At 40.3% G+C, this 20,441-nt stretch overlaps 1 protein-coding gene and 1 non-coding gene across 6 annotated transcripts in view; both read right to left on the bottom strand.

Moving 5' to 3' along the window:
- Positions 1 to 16,749, bottom strand: part of nlgn4xa (neuroligin 4 X-linked a) — a 98,186-nt gene extending 81,437 nt beyond the window's left edge. For 2 of the 5 annotated variants that reach the window (XM_073462368.1, XM_073462367.1), the window contains exon 1: positions 16,299 to 16,749. In XM_073462368.1, the coding sequence (XP_073318469.1) occupies positions 16,299 to 16,749 (451 nt within the window). Of the gene's footprint in view, positions 1 to 2,631; positions 2,667 to 6,593; positions 6,630 to 15,190; positions 15,197 to 16,298 lie in introns of all 5 variants that reach the window. The other 3 variants (XM_073462369.1, XM_073462370.1, XM_073462371.1) reach the window with 2 other exon arrangements.
- Positions 16,750 to 18,402: 1,653 nt separating this feature from the next.
- Positions 18,403 to 18,474, bottom strand: trnaq-cug (transfer RNA glutamine (anticodon CUG)). Its single transcript has one exon. It is a non-coding gene; the product is annotated as a tRNA-Gln (tRNA).
- Between the last annotated feature and the right edge of the window lie 1,967 nt (positions 18,475 to 20,441).

Here is a 20,441-nt window from a genome sequence, read left to right on the forward strand (position 1 = left end):
GTCATAAGCCCCCATGCAATAAAAGAGAAAATGGCAGCTGCATTCCGAGGCACTTCGAACACTTGACGGCCACTTAGTGCTGAAAAAAGAGGGCCACAAGATCACAGCTCTGGTAATAGCAAAAATCTTAGATCTAACAATAAACACTGGGATAAGGGGAGTCATGAAGGAGTCTGTTTTTCCAAGTTTGACAGTATTCATAAGGCCCTCAGAATGGCTCTTATTAATTGTTAATATATACCAGTAAAACTAGAATCTGAACAGACTGAAAGTGCTTAAAGGACATTTGAGCTTTTGACCTCATGTTGTGCAGCCAGAAAAGGAAAAAGAGCCGAGGCAAAACTTTCACATTTAAAATTCATGAATGTAAAAATATAGCTACTGTACGACCAAATCAAATCAAGTATAGTATGTATCCTTACCTGTAGAAAATCAGACAATATTCTTTATATAATGATTATAATACACATAGTATATATACTTCATATTGACAGTGTCACTAACCTGTGCAATCCAAGACTCTTGAAATCCAAAAATGAAATTGTATCCACTGCAATGACCTGATCACACTAAAGCCCAACGTTTACATACAGTCAATCCTGCATATTGAGTGTATGGACACAGTGAAGTCAGAGGTGATTTGAATAAACAAAAATAAATAAATAAATAAATAAATAAATAAATAAACAAGCTATGTAATATACATATGATAAAGGTTATTGTTCTTTTAATGACAGCGGTATTTTGTAAATTGGTAAATTTCTGTATTAATGCACTAACCTTCACCTAAATCCCATTTAGTCCCAACAAGTTCCATTTAGTAGACATGACACAGACAGATGATGTGTTTGCTTTACATGTACTGTGACACATTACAGTAATATAAAATATAACACTTTACTAAAAATATTTCAGTAATATATTACTACAGTTATGTAACGCATTACAATTAGCATCACATAACTGTAGTCTAGGCCACTTATAGGCTCCGACCGAGCCTAGAAGTTCTTTGTTCAGTCTCTGTGTGTCTATATAGGTTATTTGGGCATTTCGTTGAAAGTAACTAAAAAGTAATATAATAAGTAATAAATTACTCTACACAGACAGTTACTTTGTAACGTCATACATTACTTTAAAATGAAGGTAACTAAAAGTGTGTAATATATTGCATTTGGAAAGTAACTTGCCCAACAGTGTTTACCACAAAGAGCACTGGGCCTACTTTATTTTTCACCACTGTCAAGCTGTCAATGGCTTTTAGGGAGACATGACAATTACACATATTTCTGTAAAGCTGTGCTCTTTAAAGGCAAAACTCATGATAAAAAACCCTACTTATGAAATTGTTAGAAGAACATATCTGAAATACATTATATAACAAAACCAATTAAAGCCTCTTGAAAGGCAGCTGGACTGAGATGACACTATTATGAGATAAACTGTAAAAGTGGTTCCTCTCAGAAACATGAAACATGAAACACGCCATCGGCAGCACAAAACTAGTGTCCAGGTAATCGGCTTATTCCAGACAATCGCCGACACATCTGGGATTATCAAAAACATCAGCGAGGCCTCACACATCTAAGTGAACATAAAAGTGACTACTGGAGGATCGCCCATGAGCAGGTTAGCATAGTATTTTAGCTCGACCCAGCATGCACCTGTTGGTTATGCAACACTGTGGGTGAGTTTGATTTGGGCCATTTAGTATGCTCCCTGGGTGGTGTATCAGTGCATCAGTGATAATTAACCGTTTTTAAGTCATGCTGAGGCACAATTATGCTAATCTTAACCATAGCCGATAATGACACGGACGTTACAGACGCTACTTGAAATGCTGCGAACACAGAGATAAAAAGTTCAAGTAAAATTACTGATTGTTAAAATGATTCAAAGACAAAAATATACACAACAAATGAGAATAAATGTAATAAATTAATTCCACTCCTATTTATTTGACAAATGTTTGTCATGGTGGGCTGAGCTGAAGCTTAGCTCATGTGCCCTAAGCTGGGCTTTCTATAATGGTCCATAGGTGCTGGCTCCATCAAACCTCCAATTCTGTACTGATTAAATAAAAAAACGCAGCTCCTGTCTTCAACCAACTGGCTTTCTGCATCATTTTGCATACTATAGATTTATTATTTGTAAAAAATGACTGTCCCCAACCACTCCCACTGACTGCTCCCCTGCCCTCTGTGCCCTGTCGCCTCCAATTTTGCATTATTAAGCCAACCGGTACTCTAGTGCTAAAATACAACCTGGCCCCAGGACAGTCACTGTGAGGCACCTGATTAAACAACTCTATTTAAAACCAGATTTTCACCCAGGGTCCTTCTTTTCACCTTACTGTTGTACAGCGTATCTATTTATGTGAAACTAATTGACACATTAGTGCACAAAAAGCAGAAAAATGTCGGTGTGGGAGCTTGGAATAAATCTCTGCTGCTGCTGAAACATTTTTTGCTGCAGTTAAATCTCCAGTCTGGAAGATTTAAAATGCCTGAATCAAACCAAATCAAAAAAAGAAAAGACATGAACTGTATTTCATTTCTCCCTCCATCCCTCCCCCCCCTTCTTCTTTTCTTCCTTCTTCATTCCTTCCTTCCTTTCTTCCTTCTTTCCTTATGCCTTCTTTCCTTTATCCCTTACTTCCTTTCTCCTTCCTTCCTTCTTTCCTTCCTTCTGTCCGTCCTTCCTTCTTCATTCCTTTCTTCCTTCTTTACTTTGTCCCTTCCTGTGTTCTTCCTTCCTTCCTTCCTTCCTTCTTTCCTTCCTTCTGTCCGTCCTTCCTTCTTTCATTCCCTCCTTCCTTCCTTCCTTCCTTCCTTCCTTCCTTCTCTCCATCTTTCATTCTTTCATTACTTCTTTATTCCTTCCTTCCTTTCTTCCTTCTTTCCTTATGCCTTCCTTCTTTCCTTCCTTCGTTCCTTTATCCCTTACTTCCTTTCTCCTTCCTTCCTTCTTTCCTTATGCCTTCCTTTTTTCTTCCTTCCTTCCTTCCTTCCTTCTTTCCTTTATCCCTTCCTTCCTTTGTTCTTCTTTCCTTCCTTCCTTCCTTCTTTCCCTCCTTCTGTCCATCCTTCCTTCTTTCATTCCCTCCTTCCTTCCTTCCTTCCTTCTTTCATTCCCTCCTTCTGTCTGTCCTTCCTTCTTTCATTCACTCCTTCCTTCCTTCCTTCTCTCCATCTTTCCTTCTCTCCATCTTTCCTTCCTTCTGTCCGTCCTTCCTTCTTTCATTCCCTCCTTCTGTCTGTCCTTCCTTCTTTCATTCCCTCCTTCCTTCCCTCCTTCCTTCCTTCCTTCTTTGATTCCTGCCTTCATTCCTTTGTATGTATGCAATGAGTGTCATAATTACATGTAAAGACAATCACTGAGCGTTTTGTCTCAGTCTAACTGAAGGAACACTGTTCTGACATGACATTTCATGCCACAGTGAAGTCACATCCAGCTTCATTTTAAAGACAGAGAGATGCTGTCCGTGCAAAATGAGAAAACAATCAACTGTCCAATCACAGCTTGGGGGTGGGGCTTAGTGTTACTTGGTGTCACAAACAGCCACTCAAATGAAAACACTTTCCTGTGGGGTAGCCAGCTGGATGGACAGGAGGGAAGCTTTACAAACAGACGCTTAGCAGGATCATCTTGGCACAATAAGTGGAAAATGTTGACAGCTAGAAAGTGTTAGCGAGCATTAGCTAATAGACAGACTGTATGTTGTTACTGCCATCGGCTCATGTCAGCAAGAGAAGTGTTTTGTGGACAGGGAAACTTTACCTGCCTTTATAGTCACACGGGGAGAGATAATAACTACATTTCTATTTTTAGGTGAACTTATCCTTTAAAGAGAAAAAAGCTAAATATGTCATTTAATCATATACCTTAATATGATTTGGTTATAAAACAGTAAATGTGTACAAACAAAGAAATACAAAGAACAATGTGAATTGTATTTGTTTTTATATGAGCATTATAAATATTCAGTACTCCAGTGTTATGCAAGTGTTTATAGCAGCTGATGTCACTGTGTGGAAGTAGCAGCAAGAAGGTGAAAATATTGTTTTTTTTCCTACAGTATTGGCACTTTTATAGCAACGAAATCTAGAAAAATAATAGAAACTAGAAACTCACAAAGCTGATCTTTGTCCATTTTATTTCCACAACAGTGCAGGCAGTTTGTGTGGCACAGATTTGGACTGTAGGCTACAGCAAATAAAGCGGAAGTGCTGACTTTACGCCCTACAAAATTACATAATCACTTGATGTGTTTGGCATCAAGACGCAAGTAAATAAAACTGAGCTGCAGTGGCTCGGAAAATGCAGTCTTACAGCCATTCTCTCTCTGTGTTTACCTCAGTTTACCTTACTAGAGTATTTTAATTTAAGGAGAACAGCTTGCTCCACCGCTGCACAGAAAGCTGAAAAATGTCTTTTGGTTTGGGAGCTTGGAATAAATCAGGGCTGCTGCTGAAACATTAAGCCGTTGGTCGTGCCTGTGGAAGGGCATATGAAGGGAACAGGCGGCTTTAACACTGCGCTGGGTTTTACATCTGAGTTGAGTGTTGAGCAGTAAAACAGACGTAATGCGGTAGATGTCGACAATTAAAAAATGGAGACGAGGCAGTCGAGGCATTGTCTCCCCCTCTGAGAAAGCCCCCCCCACCCACCCGAGGAAACATCTTCACTCTGATTAATTCACTATATAGCTGCGTGCCTCGTCCCCAGCCAGTCTACTGCAGAGGCTGATAAAGCCAGCTTTACTGCCTTAACACTCACACAGACTATCCCAACTAGCCTCTCTTTCTCTTTCTTCCACACTTCATCCATATCCTCATAGCCTCTTTATGCACACAAGCTTTCGGGCATTTCAGCTGCAGACATCCAGCACCTTGTCTCCTCGGCCAATGGATTCAGAAGGAAATCTAAAGGGCTCTGACAATACAGTCATTTGGGCATGCTCAGTGCCGGCCATAGTGGATTTCCTCTTTCAACTCCAAATCAGATGACAAAAGAATAGGCGTCGCTTAATCTGTCAACCCACTTGAGGTGCAGTAAAACTATAAATCCCTCCCTGATCCTCGGCTGGCAGGGTATTTTGACATTACACCGGATTTATGAAAAGGCCAACTCAGGGGATATAAAGATGATGGGCAGCGAGGGGAGCTCTAACTGGGATAGACATGTCACTCCCTGCTGAGCTCGTACTGTACAGACACATTAGTGTAATTCTTTTCTCTCTCGCTCCTCACACTTTCGTTCCTCTAATTGCAATAATGAGCAATAATGCGATACAAAAATTTGGCTATTTGAATACATTATCTACATCTAGAAAATGTATTCAAATGGTGCATTTACCAAACTACAGATGTTAAACAAGCCTCACATTTTCTTTTGTGTTCGGATGAAAACTTCATAACTCCTTTCGGTGGTTTACACAAACAGTCTGAAGTCACAGTGGTGTGTTTTTCTACAGGTTCACCTCATCTCGAAGCACACACTGGCTCCCATTGCTTTCAAAAATCCATTAAAAATAGCTTAGAGACATAGTGCTGCCTGGACTAATGTAGTGCATCATGTTTCACAATGCCTGGTCTGATGAAAACCTTTCAAAGCCCTGTTGGATAAATGGATAAAGTCTGAGTTGCTGTGCTGAACAGCAGCGTATTTTTTAACATTTTTCAAACCTTGAAACTGGCATTCAGGACACACTGCCAGGTGTTTTGCAGGTAATAAAAATTCTATACTGCAAATAGCCAATGATTATCAACTAGTTGACTGACAGAGAGTTCAATTTATTTACATTTTGATGATTATCTAATTGTGTAAAGGTGTAATTTGTGGAATATGGCCAGAATTCGAAGGTAGCTCCAAAAACATAGCAGGCAGCGTATCACCTGATTCACCAACAACTGCTGCTCTTTGCTAGTTATCCTTGGCTGTAGCTAGTAACCTTTAGCTAACAAGCTCATAGTTCAGCTAGCTGTGGAGCCAGTGGCCCTAGAGTTTGCCTGGACCGGGTATTGGATCACAGCTGTAGTTACCACGGCCGATGGGGATTGGACACAGCCTTCAAGTCAGTTTGCTATGGAGGTAATTCAGTGGATCTGACCAGGACTGTGACTTTTGGATGACAAGATACAGCAGGAGAGAAGCAACAGCGGGTGAAAACGACGTATAGAGCTGGGATATTTTCAGATCTTACTGAATTGAGAATTTATTTCAACCAAACCGGAGGTGAGTGAGTTTTCTATAGTTTATGTAGAGTTTTGAGTTATAGTGAAGTGTGTTTTATGATGAGTCAATGAGGCAGTTGAGCTCGTCTTAGTTCTGTAATCGAATACAGACAGAGTGCGGTTGTATTGTATTGAAAATTGAAAAGAGAGTATTTAAATTTCTTGACATTTTTGGAGTTTTTTTGTTCATTTACTACGCTTACAGGTGGCATAAATCAGCTAGCTGAAACTATAGGAGCTGTCGGACTATGCCTTCTTGCCGGTGTAAAGTGGTATTCTGAGACAGGACAGGCTCGTGTTAGCTGGTTAGCATGCTAGCTTCAGTAGACATCTCTGAAAAACAGTGCATAGACGTGTTACCTCAACTTTTTGTTGTTAGTTCATTTTTTTTAACTACTTCAAGTTCAACTCAAATTCTGGCCTTATTTTACAAATTGCCCCCCAGCAAACTGAATATGTTTGGGCTTTTTGTTGACCCTTGTGGCTTTGGGAAGAAGCTCTAACCATAATGTGTTCACAGCTCAATATAAAATATAAGGTGGACATGGTCTAAGACACATAGCACTTAACTGCAATGAACTAAAAAAAATATAAAATACATTTCAAACTGCTTTGAACTTAAGCTGCTATTAGTTAGTTAGCTCAGTTAACCATGCAGCTAGCTGACTCTTCCCAAACGAGACACAGTGTTGCTGTTTACAGCCATAGCACAGAAGCGTTGGACCACCAGGAGGAGGTTTTCAAGCCCAGAGTGAGTTGTTGGAATGGGCAAAAGAACCAGAGCTGGGTGAGCAGGAAACAGAACTGAGCTCAAGAGCCTCTATGGACATCATGACAGAAGGTAAGTGACTGACTAAGAGGCTAAGAGGACGTCTTTGAAAAAAGTCTCTCACTCCCCCTGAACCCGCTCTATTGACAGATTTTATAAATGCAATAACTTTGTTGAATCAAATTTTTCCCTACTTAAAATAGATAAATTACACAAAAGGCAAAGAAAATCAGACAACTGTTAATGATTCCGGTCATATGCAGTCATATTGACGACAGTGAATTTCTGTTATTTATCTTTGAGACATCAGTAGCCTCGTTGTGCTGTGTGTTGATGGTGCTGTCCGTGGTGCTAAAGTAACCAGAGTTTCTCTTAGGCCCGACCTCCTGTCAATTTAGTCTTGGATCTATAATATTCTCCAAGCTATATACTATATACTCAATTCTCTACCATATTTATAGCCTATATACTATAAAGAGTAGTGTCACCCTCATGATTGAAGTGATGAGAAACAACGGGTAGTCATGGAGGAGAGAGAGGATCAATCATCACAAGACTAGAAACGGTGCTGCCTGTAGTATTCCTATAATATCAGTCAGGATGAAGTGTATGAGGGGGCTGGTAAAAATTGTGAGGGGGAGAATCATAGAAAAATCATGTATTTACCGTGTACTAACAACAGTAATCAGGTTTCAAAATCTCTGCACGCAACAAACAGAGCTGTCCATGGTTCTGAAAGCACCAGCTAAGTATTGAATCCCCAATGAGTTTGTTGTTTTTGGTATTTTTCTATAGATCCATAAAGCCAAGACAGAGGGAGAAAGAAATGCAACAGTCGGGGCTGTAAGTACAGGACACAGCAGAAGCAGACATAGAAAGTTTGAGTTTTTTGTGTTATTTGGGGAAGCTCAGACATTACTATTATTAAATGATATAATTAAATGGCAATTGTTTCAACAGGTCAGACGATGGTCTCATGTCAGTTCTAGTGCTTTTGCTTTGTAAGATAACCCTAGGGGACTGAACCTTGCTATCTATTTGTATGTTGGGCACATTGGATACATTCACTCTATTCATTTTTCATTCTTTCAAACCTTATTAAAAGAGCATATTGACTGGTTGGTTGGTTTGGTTCTCAAACTGAAAACATAAAAGTGCCTGAATTAACAGCATCCGAGACACCCCATTGTAGTCGAACCTTTTCATCCTGCCTGTTTGACGACCACTACAATAGAATTTTTAAAAACAAATCAGTTCCTACTATTTTGACACTAAAAGTAGTTGTACCATAGTTTGTACCATATTTCAGTTGTCCAAAGCAGCAGGCTAGACTAAGATTAAAAGGATGTTGTCGTGGAAAAGTTCACCATTACGTCATGCAAAGCTGGATGTTCCCCTCTTCAAAACTCATTGCAGTGCTGCTGAGGTTATATAATTATAACAAATGGACATGTACGGCTGTCCATATGTACTTCAGCGGCGTAAAAAGTAAATTGCAATCGGAAACAGTGAATCACCCATAGAACTAGATTAGCTTGATACGATACATCTCATGATTTATATGTTTTCCATAGTGGGGTTGGTCCAGTAGATGTGCCGAGCCGTGCAGTGAACGGCTGGAAGCGATGGAGCCATACTCCCGTGACGATGGTGTTTGTCCACCTCACCACACACCAAGGTGAAGTAGTTTGCCTTGATGACATGTTGGAGATGTCCTGGCCACAAACCACATGAAGAGCCTGTCCCCTGCAGCAGCTCACTGTGACTGTCTCTATGTGTTCCACTCTTCCTGCTTATACTTCAAATGTATCTACTAACCAAATGGCAAAGAATATGTCCATATGTCCATTACTGGTTGGACCTGCTCCTAAAACAACACTATTTTGCATTTCCTATAGCTTCGTCACAATAAAAGCATCAGCAGTAACCTAACAGAGCTCTTAAATGGCTGAAAACAATCAGCAAACAGCAAATAAGGCTGATTTGTGACCGTACAGAAACACAGGAGTGAAACTACATTTTCAAACACATTGATTCAGTGAGGAGCTGCAACAGAGCTGAGCACACAGAGACTTTTAGAAGCACAGCTCTTTTTTTCTAGTCACCAGTGCAGCCACACATCTGTGCCAGACAGGGAAAAGACCATCAGGCTGCTACCAAGCAGGCACAGAACAAACTGTATCAGACCGTACACACAGGACGGCTGTCCACTGATTTGTTGAGCTCAGTCTCTGCTCGAGTACAATAACTTTTTTTTGGGAGGCATTTGAGAAAAGCCCACAATTGCGCACGACGCAGGATTGTGAGATTATCTCTCTCCTGCACTTTTTAATCTACCATGTACTGAAGAGCTCAGACTAAATTTAGCGCAGAGCTGTCAAAGATCTCCGGCAGACACACACGTTAATGTGCTTCGCTATCCTTCCAGAGGCCATTCACACTGCCCCGCTGCTTCCTAAAACAGCTCAGCCAGCCGGTTCCTTCCCCCGACCTCCGACCACTCCAGGTTATGTTCAACACACGTTGTGCAAAACGCACACTGAGTCCTGTACATGGCAGCTCCTGCACGACCTGAATGGGTAAAGTGCACTGCTGATATGAGTGTCACACCCACTCCAAATCACAAGTGCTCACTGAAACAGCGGAGTGCAAAACACATAATGGATGAACCTGAGAACAATCCAGAACCTTACACCCTGTGCTTCTCTTTATTTTTTTTATTACATCACTCTTGGGTAAAAGCACTCTTATCAGTCTTAGTCAGCATTAGGGGTAACGTGTTACAAAAGCAACGCGTTACAGTAATATATTTCTTTAAGCGGTAATGGGGTAATATAACACGTTACTAATAATATTTCAGTAATATATTACTACAGTCATGTCAGGTAACACGTTATAATCGTTGCTGACCGAAGTGAAGTTTTTTTAAGAACCCATCCACACCAACATGACCATATTAATATAGGCTCTGTGTGTTTAATACAGCCGAGCCTATAAGTTCTTTACTTTAATTTACATTCTTGAATCACACCATGCATTCCTTGTTCTGTGGACTAAAGTAAAAAGGCATAGAAAAAGATATTTTTGTCTCATCATGTCATTATAGGCTACATTATAGAAGGTATAGGTCTGCTGTGTTTCATGTGTTAATTGTAATATAGAGGTTATTTGGGCATTTTGTTGAAAGTAACTAAAAAGTATTGTAAAAGTAATATTGTAATGTAATGAGGGAACTAGTAATATGTAATATGTTGCATTTTGAAAGCAACTTGGCCAACACTGGTCGTCGTACAAAAAGACATGAGACTGAGAGAGCGCTGTGGCAAGAGGCTCTGCATTTCCTGTCGTTGGACAAACCATTGTTCACTCATTAGACTGCTGGCAACTTCAAGAAAAAGGAAAAAGGAGGTTATGACACATTAGTCAGTGAAAAAGAAAATACAAATGCATTGTGAAAAGCCATGCATGAGCTGTTGTAAGCCTTTGCATTTGAGAATAAAGCTTCTTTGTCCAATGAAGTCGAACTAAAATCACAAATGAAAAGAGCTCAATCATGTCAAAGTGATTTTTAAATGTACTGTTAATACTTTTTCTTTCATTATTCAAAGGAAGAACAAAACCTCTTCGGGGTGTCAGAAATGTTCATTTTTCTCAAGGCCTCTAAAGAGGTGTGTGAAGTGTTTGATTGACAGCCGTGCTGGCAGGCTGAAACCTGCAAAGTTTCCATATATGCAGATGGAAAACTAACTCAAAGTGCACTATGTAGAAGATGTTTTAATCAAACGAGAAAGATCCTCGTTGATTGATTTTTCTGCCTTAACAAACAAACTTTCTTTGTTTCCATGACTGAATAAACAAAACCGACCCTGAAGGACACTATTTCATACTGTTTTGTTTATATGTGGTGGATCCCGCCACCTTTCTAGCTAACTCATATATATAATATTGTAAACATTAAAATTATGAGTTTAAATTTCCTCTCCAAAACTACATAGTGCCCCTTTATTGCACAGTCACTTAACCAAAAAATCATATTAACTATACAACTATAAAGTTCTCTCTGTTGATGAAAGAACCCCTCTGGTTCCTGTGACTCTCTGCATTGTGTATGTATCATGTGGCCTTTAAGTTTTCATCAGCTACAGAGCACACAGCAGACTACACACGGCTGCTTTATTATATTTTGCCCAGAGCCCCAGAAACCAGTCAGTGCTCCAGATAGACCGAACCACAATAACGGTCACTTCCAGGTAGAAAACTAGCACTTGATTTGCATTGTGGAGATCAGCAAGAAATGTATTTATTTTTATGTCCAAAGTTTATAGATACGTATTTAAACACGGAGGTCCAACCTATCTGATGTTGCTGCTGTGCCTTTTTTATGTAATGTGAAGCTTTGTAAGCTTCTTTCATAAACAAAATCTACCAAATAGCGACGTCTCAGACTAACTGCTAGTTTTGGGTAAACTCAAGATGTCATTTTCTTTCTCCTGTGGCCCCTCAGCTTCCAATCTAACATTAGTTTAAGTGTTGTTATCAATGATATGATATGAAGGCTTGTGTGTGATGCAGGGTTTGGGCCAGTAGTTATTGTAAACAAACTTTGTGATTGGTTCTATTCTGGAAAATGATCAGCCCAGTTACCGGGATATAATATGAGCACTTAACGTTACTGCGAACCACAGATAGCTCCAAATATGTACGTGTCATAGGCTATGTTTCCACAAAATGTGTCACGTTGACATTACATGTTTATGACTTGTCTTTCACATCCGGAGGTGGGTGGGATGGTGGAGGAGTTAAAGGCGATGAGGAGGCCAAATGGGCAACCGCATTGTAAGTGTGGAACTACTGGATATTTTTAAGGAGACCTCAGGACATTTCCAGCTGTATCTGTGGTGACCAAAACAAGTATTTTAAACCAAACCATGATGTTTTCCCAAGTTTACCCAAGTGGGTTTTGTGCCTGAACCTAACAAGAGCATTAGCACAGCACTGTGACAAGAGAGACAAAATAAACAAATGTAAAGTTGCAACATAAGGAAACATAAAGCTTCAGCTTGAACTATCTGTGGTTTTGCAGAAACGTACTTGGCTAACATAATTCTGGAGATTGGGTTGAAAATGATCCTGCTGCATGATTTCAAGAAATACCATAAATTGATGTCGACTTCTATGAGGCCTAGGCCTTTATGTAAAATGGACTATTCTAATGACAGGCCTTTATTTCCAACATTCCCAGTTTTAATTATGTTCATTTTAACATGTGTCTTTTAGCTTTCTGATCAGTGTAATGTCCACTTAAGATTCCTGCAGGCTTTACCAAGTTGCAATTAAGACTTTAAGATCTTTATGATACCACATAGAATGCAATTTAATATCATCTTACCAAGTATAAAAGTATGCGGCGATGATATGGCCTAGAATTATCTATTATTATATCACATTTTTCTGATATTTCACAGCTTTATATGGCAATAATTTCAATTGATATAATTAATCCAATTCATCCAACCTCAGATAAGTGGCAGAAAAATGACAGAAATGACAGATGGATTAACCAATTACAAATGGTTAAATGATTTTAGTTCATCCAGGTCTTTGTTAAAATAGCGGACCCTTTTCACGGCACACAGTTTGACATGTCAAAGCAGGAAAAGCAAGTGTGACCAATGACGTTAACAATGGCTCCATTCTATTAAGTGTCCCGGCATGCACAATACCAGAGTCTTGGAACAAGCTCACCTAAATGGGATGCAGCCATAATTAATGTCAGAAATTCCACCTGTGCTTTTCTGTTTTGACAAGTCAAAATGTCTGCCGTGAAAAGCTGCTTCCAGGCTGCGGGAGCCAGCAGTAGAGACAGCGTGTGCTGCAGCTCTGATGGTGCTGACTGAACAGCCTCCTGCAGCACAATCACAGCACTGACACACTTACAATTTACAGGTGTGTAACGTCTCCTGACAACCCGCAATCACATACAGAAACATTAAAGCGCTCGCAACACTGCCTACAACAGGCAAGAGACAAGATTTAATGCTTTTGTAAATAAAATGTAAAACCTTTTAATACCTTCAAAGGATGTTCTTTAGGAAACTAAATTCAATGCCTTTTAAGCCAAACCCTGCAGCTACCCTGCTATTTCCACAGCACTAATTCAATCAGTGCAACAAGAGAGTCGTGTCATACTGACCACTCTGCTCCTCGATGTTTCTCTTCTCTAATGGTGCACTCAAACTGAAATCTGTCTGAGGAAACTTCCCTGCACGGTGTGGCAAAAAGCAGGGTGTCGGGAAATATTGTGGCTTGTTTAGCATGCTAGTCGGTAAATGTGTAATTTATACATTGTTTTAATAACGATTTTTCCATCATTATCCTCGTTTACTGCCCTGCGATCACTACAGACAAGCAGTATCCCATCTCTTATCTGCTGGTATTGCAGTTATAATAAAAAAAATACACAATTTTGTGAATGATCTAACCCCCGCTCTTAAACTGCACACAACCTTGGCCCCAGAAGTTCACAAGTCTGCAAGTTGCACTGCAGAGCCACAGGACATGGTCATCTGTCCTAATCGCCTAATCCACGGAGGGTGAAGTGAGGGTGACGGGGTGGTTGAGCCCATGTCCCTGAAGCTCAGAAAAGAAAGGAAATAAGCTTGTTGTATTTAGCACGGGGAGGACAGGCTGAGACTCTAGCTTAGCAGAGCTCAAGTGCTAACCACAAACACTGGAACACAGCCTGCATTAACTTTCTATGATCTCAATAGAACCCAAATAAGACTATGCTCCAGGCGAATGTGCAGACACAGACAGAAATCAAAGCTTACTAAGACAACTCAGGGTTATAGGGGTCACATAGTTGCTGGGCAGGAGTGCCTAGATTTAGTTATGCATAGGTCAGTGTGCAGGGTCACTTACAAAGACCCAAAAGAATGTAAAAAAGTCAAGCATTTCAATAGTCAGCTTCTTCAGCGATCATGGTGAGAACTCTGACCGTCCAAAACTGGTTTGAGACTGTTACTTTAGTTTGTCTGACTTGCCAGCATTATCCATTACAAGCTAATGATAATGATTTAGCATATTTCCTGAATGCTTTTAATTTGCTTGCTTATTTTGCAGATGGATTGGAAAATGTAATCTTGGAGACAGACATAACGTTATATTCTGACTTTTCTTTTAATTGATTTAAAAGATATTAATGTCTTTGCTACATTTTAAGCAATTGTATGAATTTTACAATTGATTTTGGCTTTCTTCCTTCCATCTGATTATTATCTCGGTCATCTTGAGATATGGCATCATAAATTCAAAATGGTGAAGAGAAGAGAAATACACAAAGTGTCTCTAGAATAACAGTTAAATCCTCTTATACTCGGGTAAAAAGGAAAATAAAGTCAACTGCATAAGGTGTTAGAAATACTTTTGTACAGAATTTACTACAACATTTTCTTTCTGTGACTGAAAATACATCTGTCCACTTCAGTGGATGTTAAGCGCAAAAGGGTATATTCTGCCAATTTAGGCTTTGCATTATTTATCATGTTTTATTTTATTTTATTAATTATGATATACTTTACACTTGAATAGTTTTAGTAAAAAAAGAGCATGAAATAGGGTAAATATAGCCCCAATAGTCAGTTATACCCACTGGTGCATGATGTGTACAGATGGACAGATGTTTTCTCATTCAAAGAAGAATGAGGTACAAGAAAAATATTATTTTCATCTGGATAAAATAAGATGTTTTTACCTGTCTGGTTTTCTGAGAATAAAAGGATTTAACAGGTATTCCTAAAACACTTTTTATACTGTTGATGACATGATTTTTCACTTGTTTGAGAACAAAAACAAACATTGAACAATAACTATGACTTTGTCACCCAACAATTCATGCATGAAAGGGGCTAGTAAAAAAGAATTGCTCACTCAAACATTGTGTTTTGCATGGTTAAGTTGCCATTATTGAAAACAATTACAGATTAATTAACTTTCTGGACTGATGTTTGGAAATACAAGCTCTCCCAAAGAGCATGAGCCATCCTCTTCATGTTAGGTTTTTAATTTGTTTCATAGACAGGAATAGCTACTGCTGGCTTTTAATGTCAAACTTAATATATCTTAACATAATATCAACTGAAATGATAAGCTCTAAAACTAAATTTGACACAAGGTCCCTTCACAAGACAGGGTCCTAAAAAAAGACAAAAATGCAAAGTGCTGGGGCTTCCTGGTGGCCCAGCAGTTCAGACACACACCATATAACCACAATGTCCCCTGATCAGGTCAGGCCAGCTGTCTGTCTGCTTAAGGAAAATAGAAATACCATCTTGCAATTGTATGCCTCCGCTCCACACACGCCTCAAGTTGCTCTTCCTGAACTGTGGTGTTGAATAAATTATGTCACAGTGAAGTTGACCTTTGACCTTTTGGATATAAGACATCATAACTTCATCTTTTTGTCCTATTTGACATTTGTGCAAATTGTTGATTAATGGCGAAAAATGTGTTTTGTGAGGTCACAGTGATCTTTGACCATCACATTCTATTCAGTTCATCCTGGAGTCCAAGTGGACGATTTAGACAAATTTCAAGATATTCCCTCACAGCGTTTCTGAGAAATGGCATTCGCGATAATGGGACTCCATGTCCAGGTCAGTGACTTTGACCTTTGACCTTTGACCACCAAAATCTCATCAGATCATCCTTGAGTCCAAATGGACCATTGTGAAGAAATTCTTTCTGAGCGTACTTGAGATATCTCATTCCGAGGAATGGGACAACCCAAAAAACATAATGCCTCAAGCCACGGCTATTGCTGGCACGGAGACATAAAAAAAGAAAGGCCCTCATCATTTCTGCTTGGATTGAACTTCAGTAGTGGTTATTCCCAGCCAATTTAACAATCATCAACAATCAGCAGTTCAGACTTGTGTGGAAGGCCTGATATGACAAGTTTAGAAGGATTAGGATTAATCCTTTTAAATCCTTGAGTTAGGATTAGAATAACTTTCCCTTCAAATGATGATGACATTAAACGTACACGCCATGAATTTCTTATAGTGTTAGTGGGCGCTATCGATACAGACAATAATTGTATCCTCAAGAAATGATATCCATTTAAAGATGAATCTCAACTACCAAGTCATATACCATTTCTTGTGATTAGAAAATGATTGTGAGACTGAACCCTAACCCTGGAAGTTCAAGGTTCACAAGCGTGAAATACAATAGCCAACAACACAAAGACATCCAGGAAGAGGTAGAAAAAAACACAAGAGACACAGTTGACCTACCGTCCTCTGTGGGAACATAGATGTTCAGGTAAAGGCAGTCCTCGCTCTGCTCCTGCACATAGGTTACCACTGTATCCAAGTTGGCGGTGAACCAGACAGGGAGCATATCATTGAGTAAAAAGCGGTCCTCTAAGAACTGAGGACAAACCGGAGCAAACTGAGTAGCATTCCTGATGCCCGGCCAGGACATGGGTGGCTCCGGTGGCTGGAACCTTCGCTCCCCCGTTGGAGCCAGTGCATACGGGATCCCTAAATACTGCTCCACTGGTCCCAGGATCTCATTAGGCAATGTAACCTTCACTCCACGCAATTTTCCATAATTGGTGGTGACCACGGGGTGTTGTTGGGCCTGAACAGCGGCCACACGGATGGATGCCAGCCCCATCCACAGCAGAAGGTAGGCCTTGGCCGTGGAGCGACACATGCATGAAGGGCCTCCGGGTGCTGACATGCTCCTGCTGTGCTAAGCCTTAGCCTGGCAGGTCGTGGTTATGGTCCACCCTTGGGTCCTCTGCGCCCCCCCTGCCCCTCCACCGAGATGCTTCCTGCTCCTCCTCAGGCTGTGAGCTGAGCGAAGCAGCCCCAGTCAAAAAAAGTAGATTTCTCAGAGCTCCCCATTCTGAGAGCCTGCATGGAGATGGGTGGCTGCTGTTCGACTCTCCAATCCAAAGCAAGAAAGAGCCTAGGACGCTCTTTCGTTACCCAGTCTCCAGCTTGATGGGATATCCTGAAAGACAATAAAAAAGAGTTGATCCACTATAGCATCACTTATTGTTACAATCCATGTGTTCATATAGCATTTGTACCATAATAGTTGAACACCAGATTTAGCCACAGACAATGTTGCTTCTTCTCACAGTAAGTGAGTGGACCAATGGTTCCAGAGATGGAAATTTCAGTAATTTGCTCAGTCTAACACTTCCATTTAAACTGAATTATTTTGACAAATATTCGGTGGATTGCAAAGAGATTCCATTTGCAGATTTATAATCCCAAGAGGATGAATCCTTTTAACTTTGGTGACCCCCTGACTTTCTATGTAGTGCTTAAACAAGTTCACACTTTATGTTTTATGTGAAATGCCTCATCAACTCTTGGATGAATTGCCAAAAAATTTAGAATTGTCCCAAAGTTCCCAGATGATGGTAGCATACAGACTGTGGTAATTCCCTGGCTCGTCTACCATTTAAATATTCAGTCTTTAAAATCAACAGTGTGACAAAAAAATCTCAACTCAAAAGTTTACTTACTAACTCAACTAACTTTTTGAACTTTAACCACATCACTCTTTCAAGATTATCCTCAGAATTTGCACAATAGGTCTTGCCTTATAATGTTGGTTTAAAAAAAGCTTATAGCGACTGTGCTGTCACATATCAATGCTCAACTTTTACGGTATCGCAGGGTCATCCAGTAAGGCGCTGCGTTGACAATACATGCAGGCACACATTCCTGGTTGGTTCATTCGTAGTCTATTCAACTTCTTTGTACATGTCTGTGACGGTTTTCAGACATCCAGCTCCTGGTGTATCTAAGTTTTGAACCAAGGCAACCAGGGCCTCCCCACCAGGCCGTAAAAACTGAAAAGTCCTTTCAGATGAGACGTGAAACGTCTTCAACACCCTCAATAACCCGACCGTTGGCGCATCTCCCACTTGAAGATCAGCTTTTCAGCCAACGTTAGCCAAGTGAACCGTCCCAACGGCATTTCAGCCAATAGAAAGTCACAGAAACGCTCGGACACAGCCCATCATCCGACGTTGCAAAGCTGGCCGGATGGTGTTTCATGGCTATTCAACCGCCCCACCGCTCGCAGTATGCTGGCCTTTCAACGATGAGCACAGACAGCCAGACGCAGCAAGTTCGGTGAAGCCTCACTTTTGTGGTGAGAATGAGACAGAATGCAAAGTGTGCACAAATAATGTAACTGGAATCCATTTCACTCCTTCCTCTTCTATCACATTTGGAATCCCAAGTCTCTAGGGTTGATTGGACGACAGTGAACACCTGCTCGTATCGGGACTTAGGGGTACCTGGAACAACTGTGTTGCCACCTTATCCTTTACAGTGGGAACACCCACGAGGCCCTGTAACATTTAAAACCAGGTCCCACCGAGATTTGAACTCAGATCGCTGGATTCAGAGTCCAGAGTGCTAACCATTACACCATGGAACCTCAGAAGAGCTACCTCTGATCGCTGTAGAACGCTTTTGGAACGTGTTATTGAGTCTTTCTCACGTACTACAAAGAAGGCATGCATCAATACCAGTGACACAGAAGATAACACGTTAAAAATGCTAACTTTACGCGCTAACTTACTTGAATTAGTTAGCTGACTGGTCACAGTCAAGAGCAGCTGTGGGAAATGACAACTTTAGACGTTGTTCTCAAGGAAATCCCACAAACAATTAATCCAGCACCAAATAGGGCTACTGGAGACAACATCAGACTGGCAAGTTTACACCTCACAGCTTAAGACTGTTGACCCACTGGCCCTTCACATACAAACTCAAAAGTTGGGACCGTGATTGACTGCTATTAATTGCGGCGGAAGCAAAGCTCCAATAAAAAGGCAAGTTGAGAAAGACAAACAAGACTATTCTTTGCTCAGGGAACAAAGTGCACAAACAGAAATGAATAACGTTGCGCCTTGTACAGGGGTTATGTCAGAACTGCCAACATGCATATACTGGCGACTTTTCTTTCCAAATATCACATTAGAAGAAACAGTTCCAGTGAAAAACACTGCATGTCAGAAGTGGGATTTGAAACCACACCTCCAGGGGAGATTGCTAGCTGAATACAGTGCCTTAGACCACTCGGCCATCCTGACCTTAAAGAATATTTTGTAATGTTATCAATTTAATTGGGAAAAAATGTTGGTTTGGAGTCATCATAAAAGCTGGGCACACTACAAAAAACTACAAGATTGTATGTATGTAATGGATTCCATTTATCAGCAACAAAAGACATTGACTTTATATAAAACAGCCCACCCAAAGTGAAGCCGAAAAATCTCGATTACCCCCTGGTTGCAGGCTGAAGTCCTCGCCCTCTATGTTAGCAGATGGGCCAAACTAAAAACTCAGTACACGTCAAATTATTTTTCCCAAAGACTGTTTCTGTCATTTTTAGGTCATTTGATATTTGAGGAGATGTGACATTATCATTGACAGCTGAGCCCTCCAGCTGACTTGATTGAGTTGGGTGGTTGAACCTTGATAAACGGCTCCACTGCCCGATCACTATTGCGCAGACTGGCTTTGAATGACGTCACAGGCGCAAATGGTGGAGCTCGCAGCCAGGATATTTTGGCTTCATTTTTTTACAGTGGGAGCAGACAGCAGACATCACGTCTTTGTAATGTCTTTGTGTTATTCACATTCTGGATAGCAGTAAAGGGCCAAAATATAGCAGTGTGCCAAGTGTGCAGGTTCCATAATCAAAATCTTGGGTTTTAAGCCACAACGACACACACAATTTCAATGAGAACTGAATGTAAATGTAATGTGCTCCCCACAGGGTACCTTTAAGCTGTCAAAGAATTCAGTGGGTGGTTGCACAAAGACATGTTGGACTGGTCTATACCACAATAGCTTAGCCTTACTCCTGAACTAGTCTAATGTGAATGAAAAAGCATTGTGTGTATATTTAAATACTGATATAGGCTATTTTATACCTTAATCTCACGTACACCGTCCTGCTGCCCCAAATACTAACTAGAGTTTTAATCCACTGATGAAAAGAGTCCCCAAAAAGTGCACTATGTCTTCCTGTTGCAACAACATTTTTTACAAACTACAGCAGCCAGCTGTTTGCGAAAATGATTGAGCCTTCTTTTAAAACTGCAATGATCATGTTTTTAGTAGGAACCAATGGGCTTGGAGCTGAGACGATGAATGATTCATCCTCGCACCTTGGAGATGAGCAAGGTAGGGAAGCCCGAAAGTATTGAGAAACCGATCTGTTTTGTTTAATTTCTGGTTTTTGTTGATGATAAAAAATATATATAGAATAATACAACCCTGAACTTTTAATTCAATCACCCTCGAGGTAAAATTGTATTTATTTTTTTCAATTGGGTGAACCGACCCTTTAAAACTAGAAGTTTGCCATCCTACCCTCAGGCTCATCTCAGAGCT

Source organism: Pagrus major, chromosome 24 (assembly GCF_040436345.1).
Source record: "Pagrus major chromosome 24, Pma_NU_1.0".
Taxonomy (NCBI): Eukaryota; Metazoa; Chordata; class Actinopteri; order Spariformes; family Sparidae; genus Pagrus; species Pagrus major.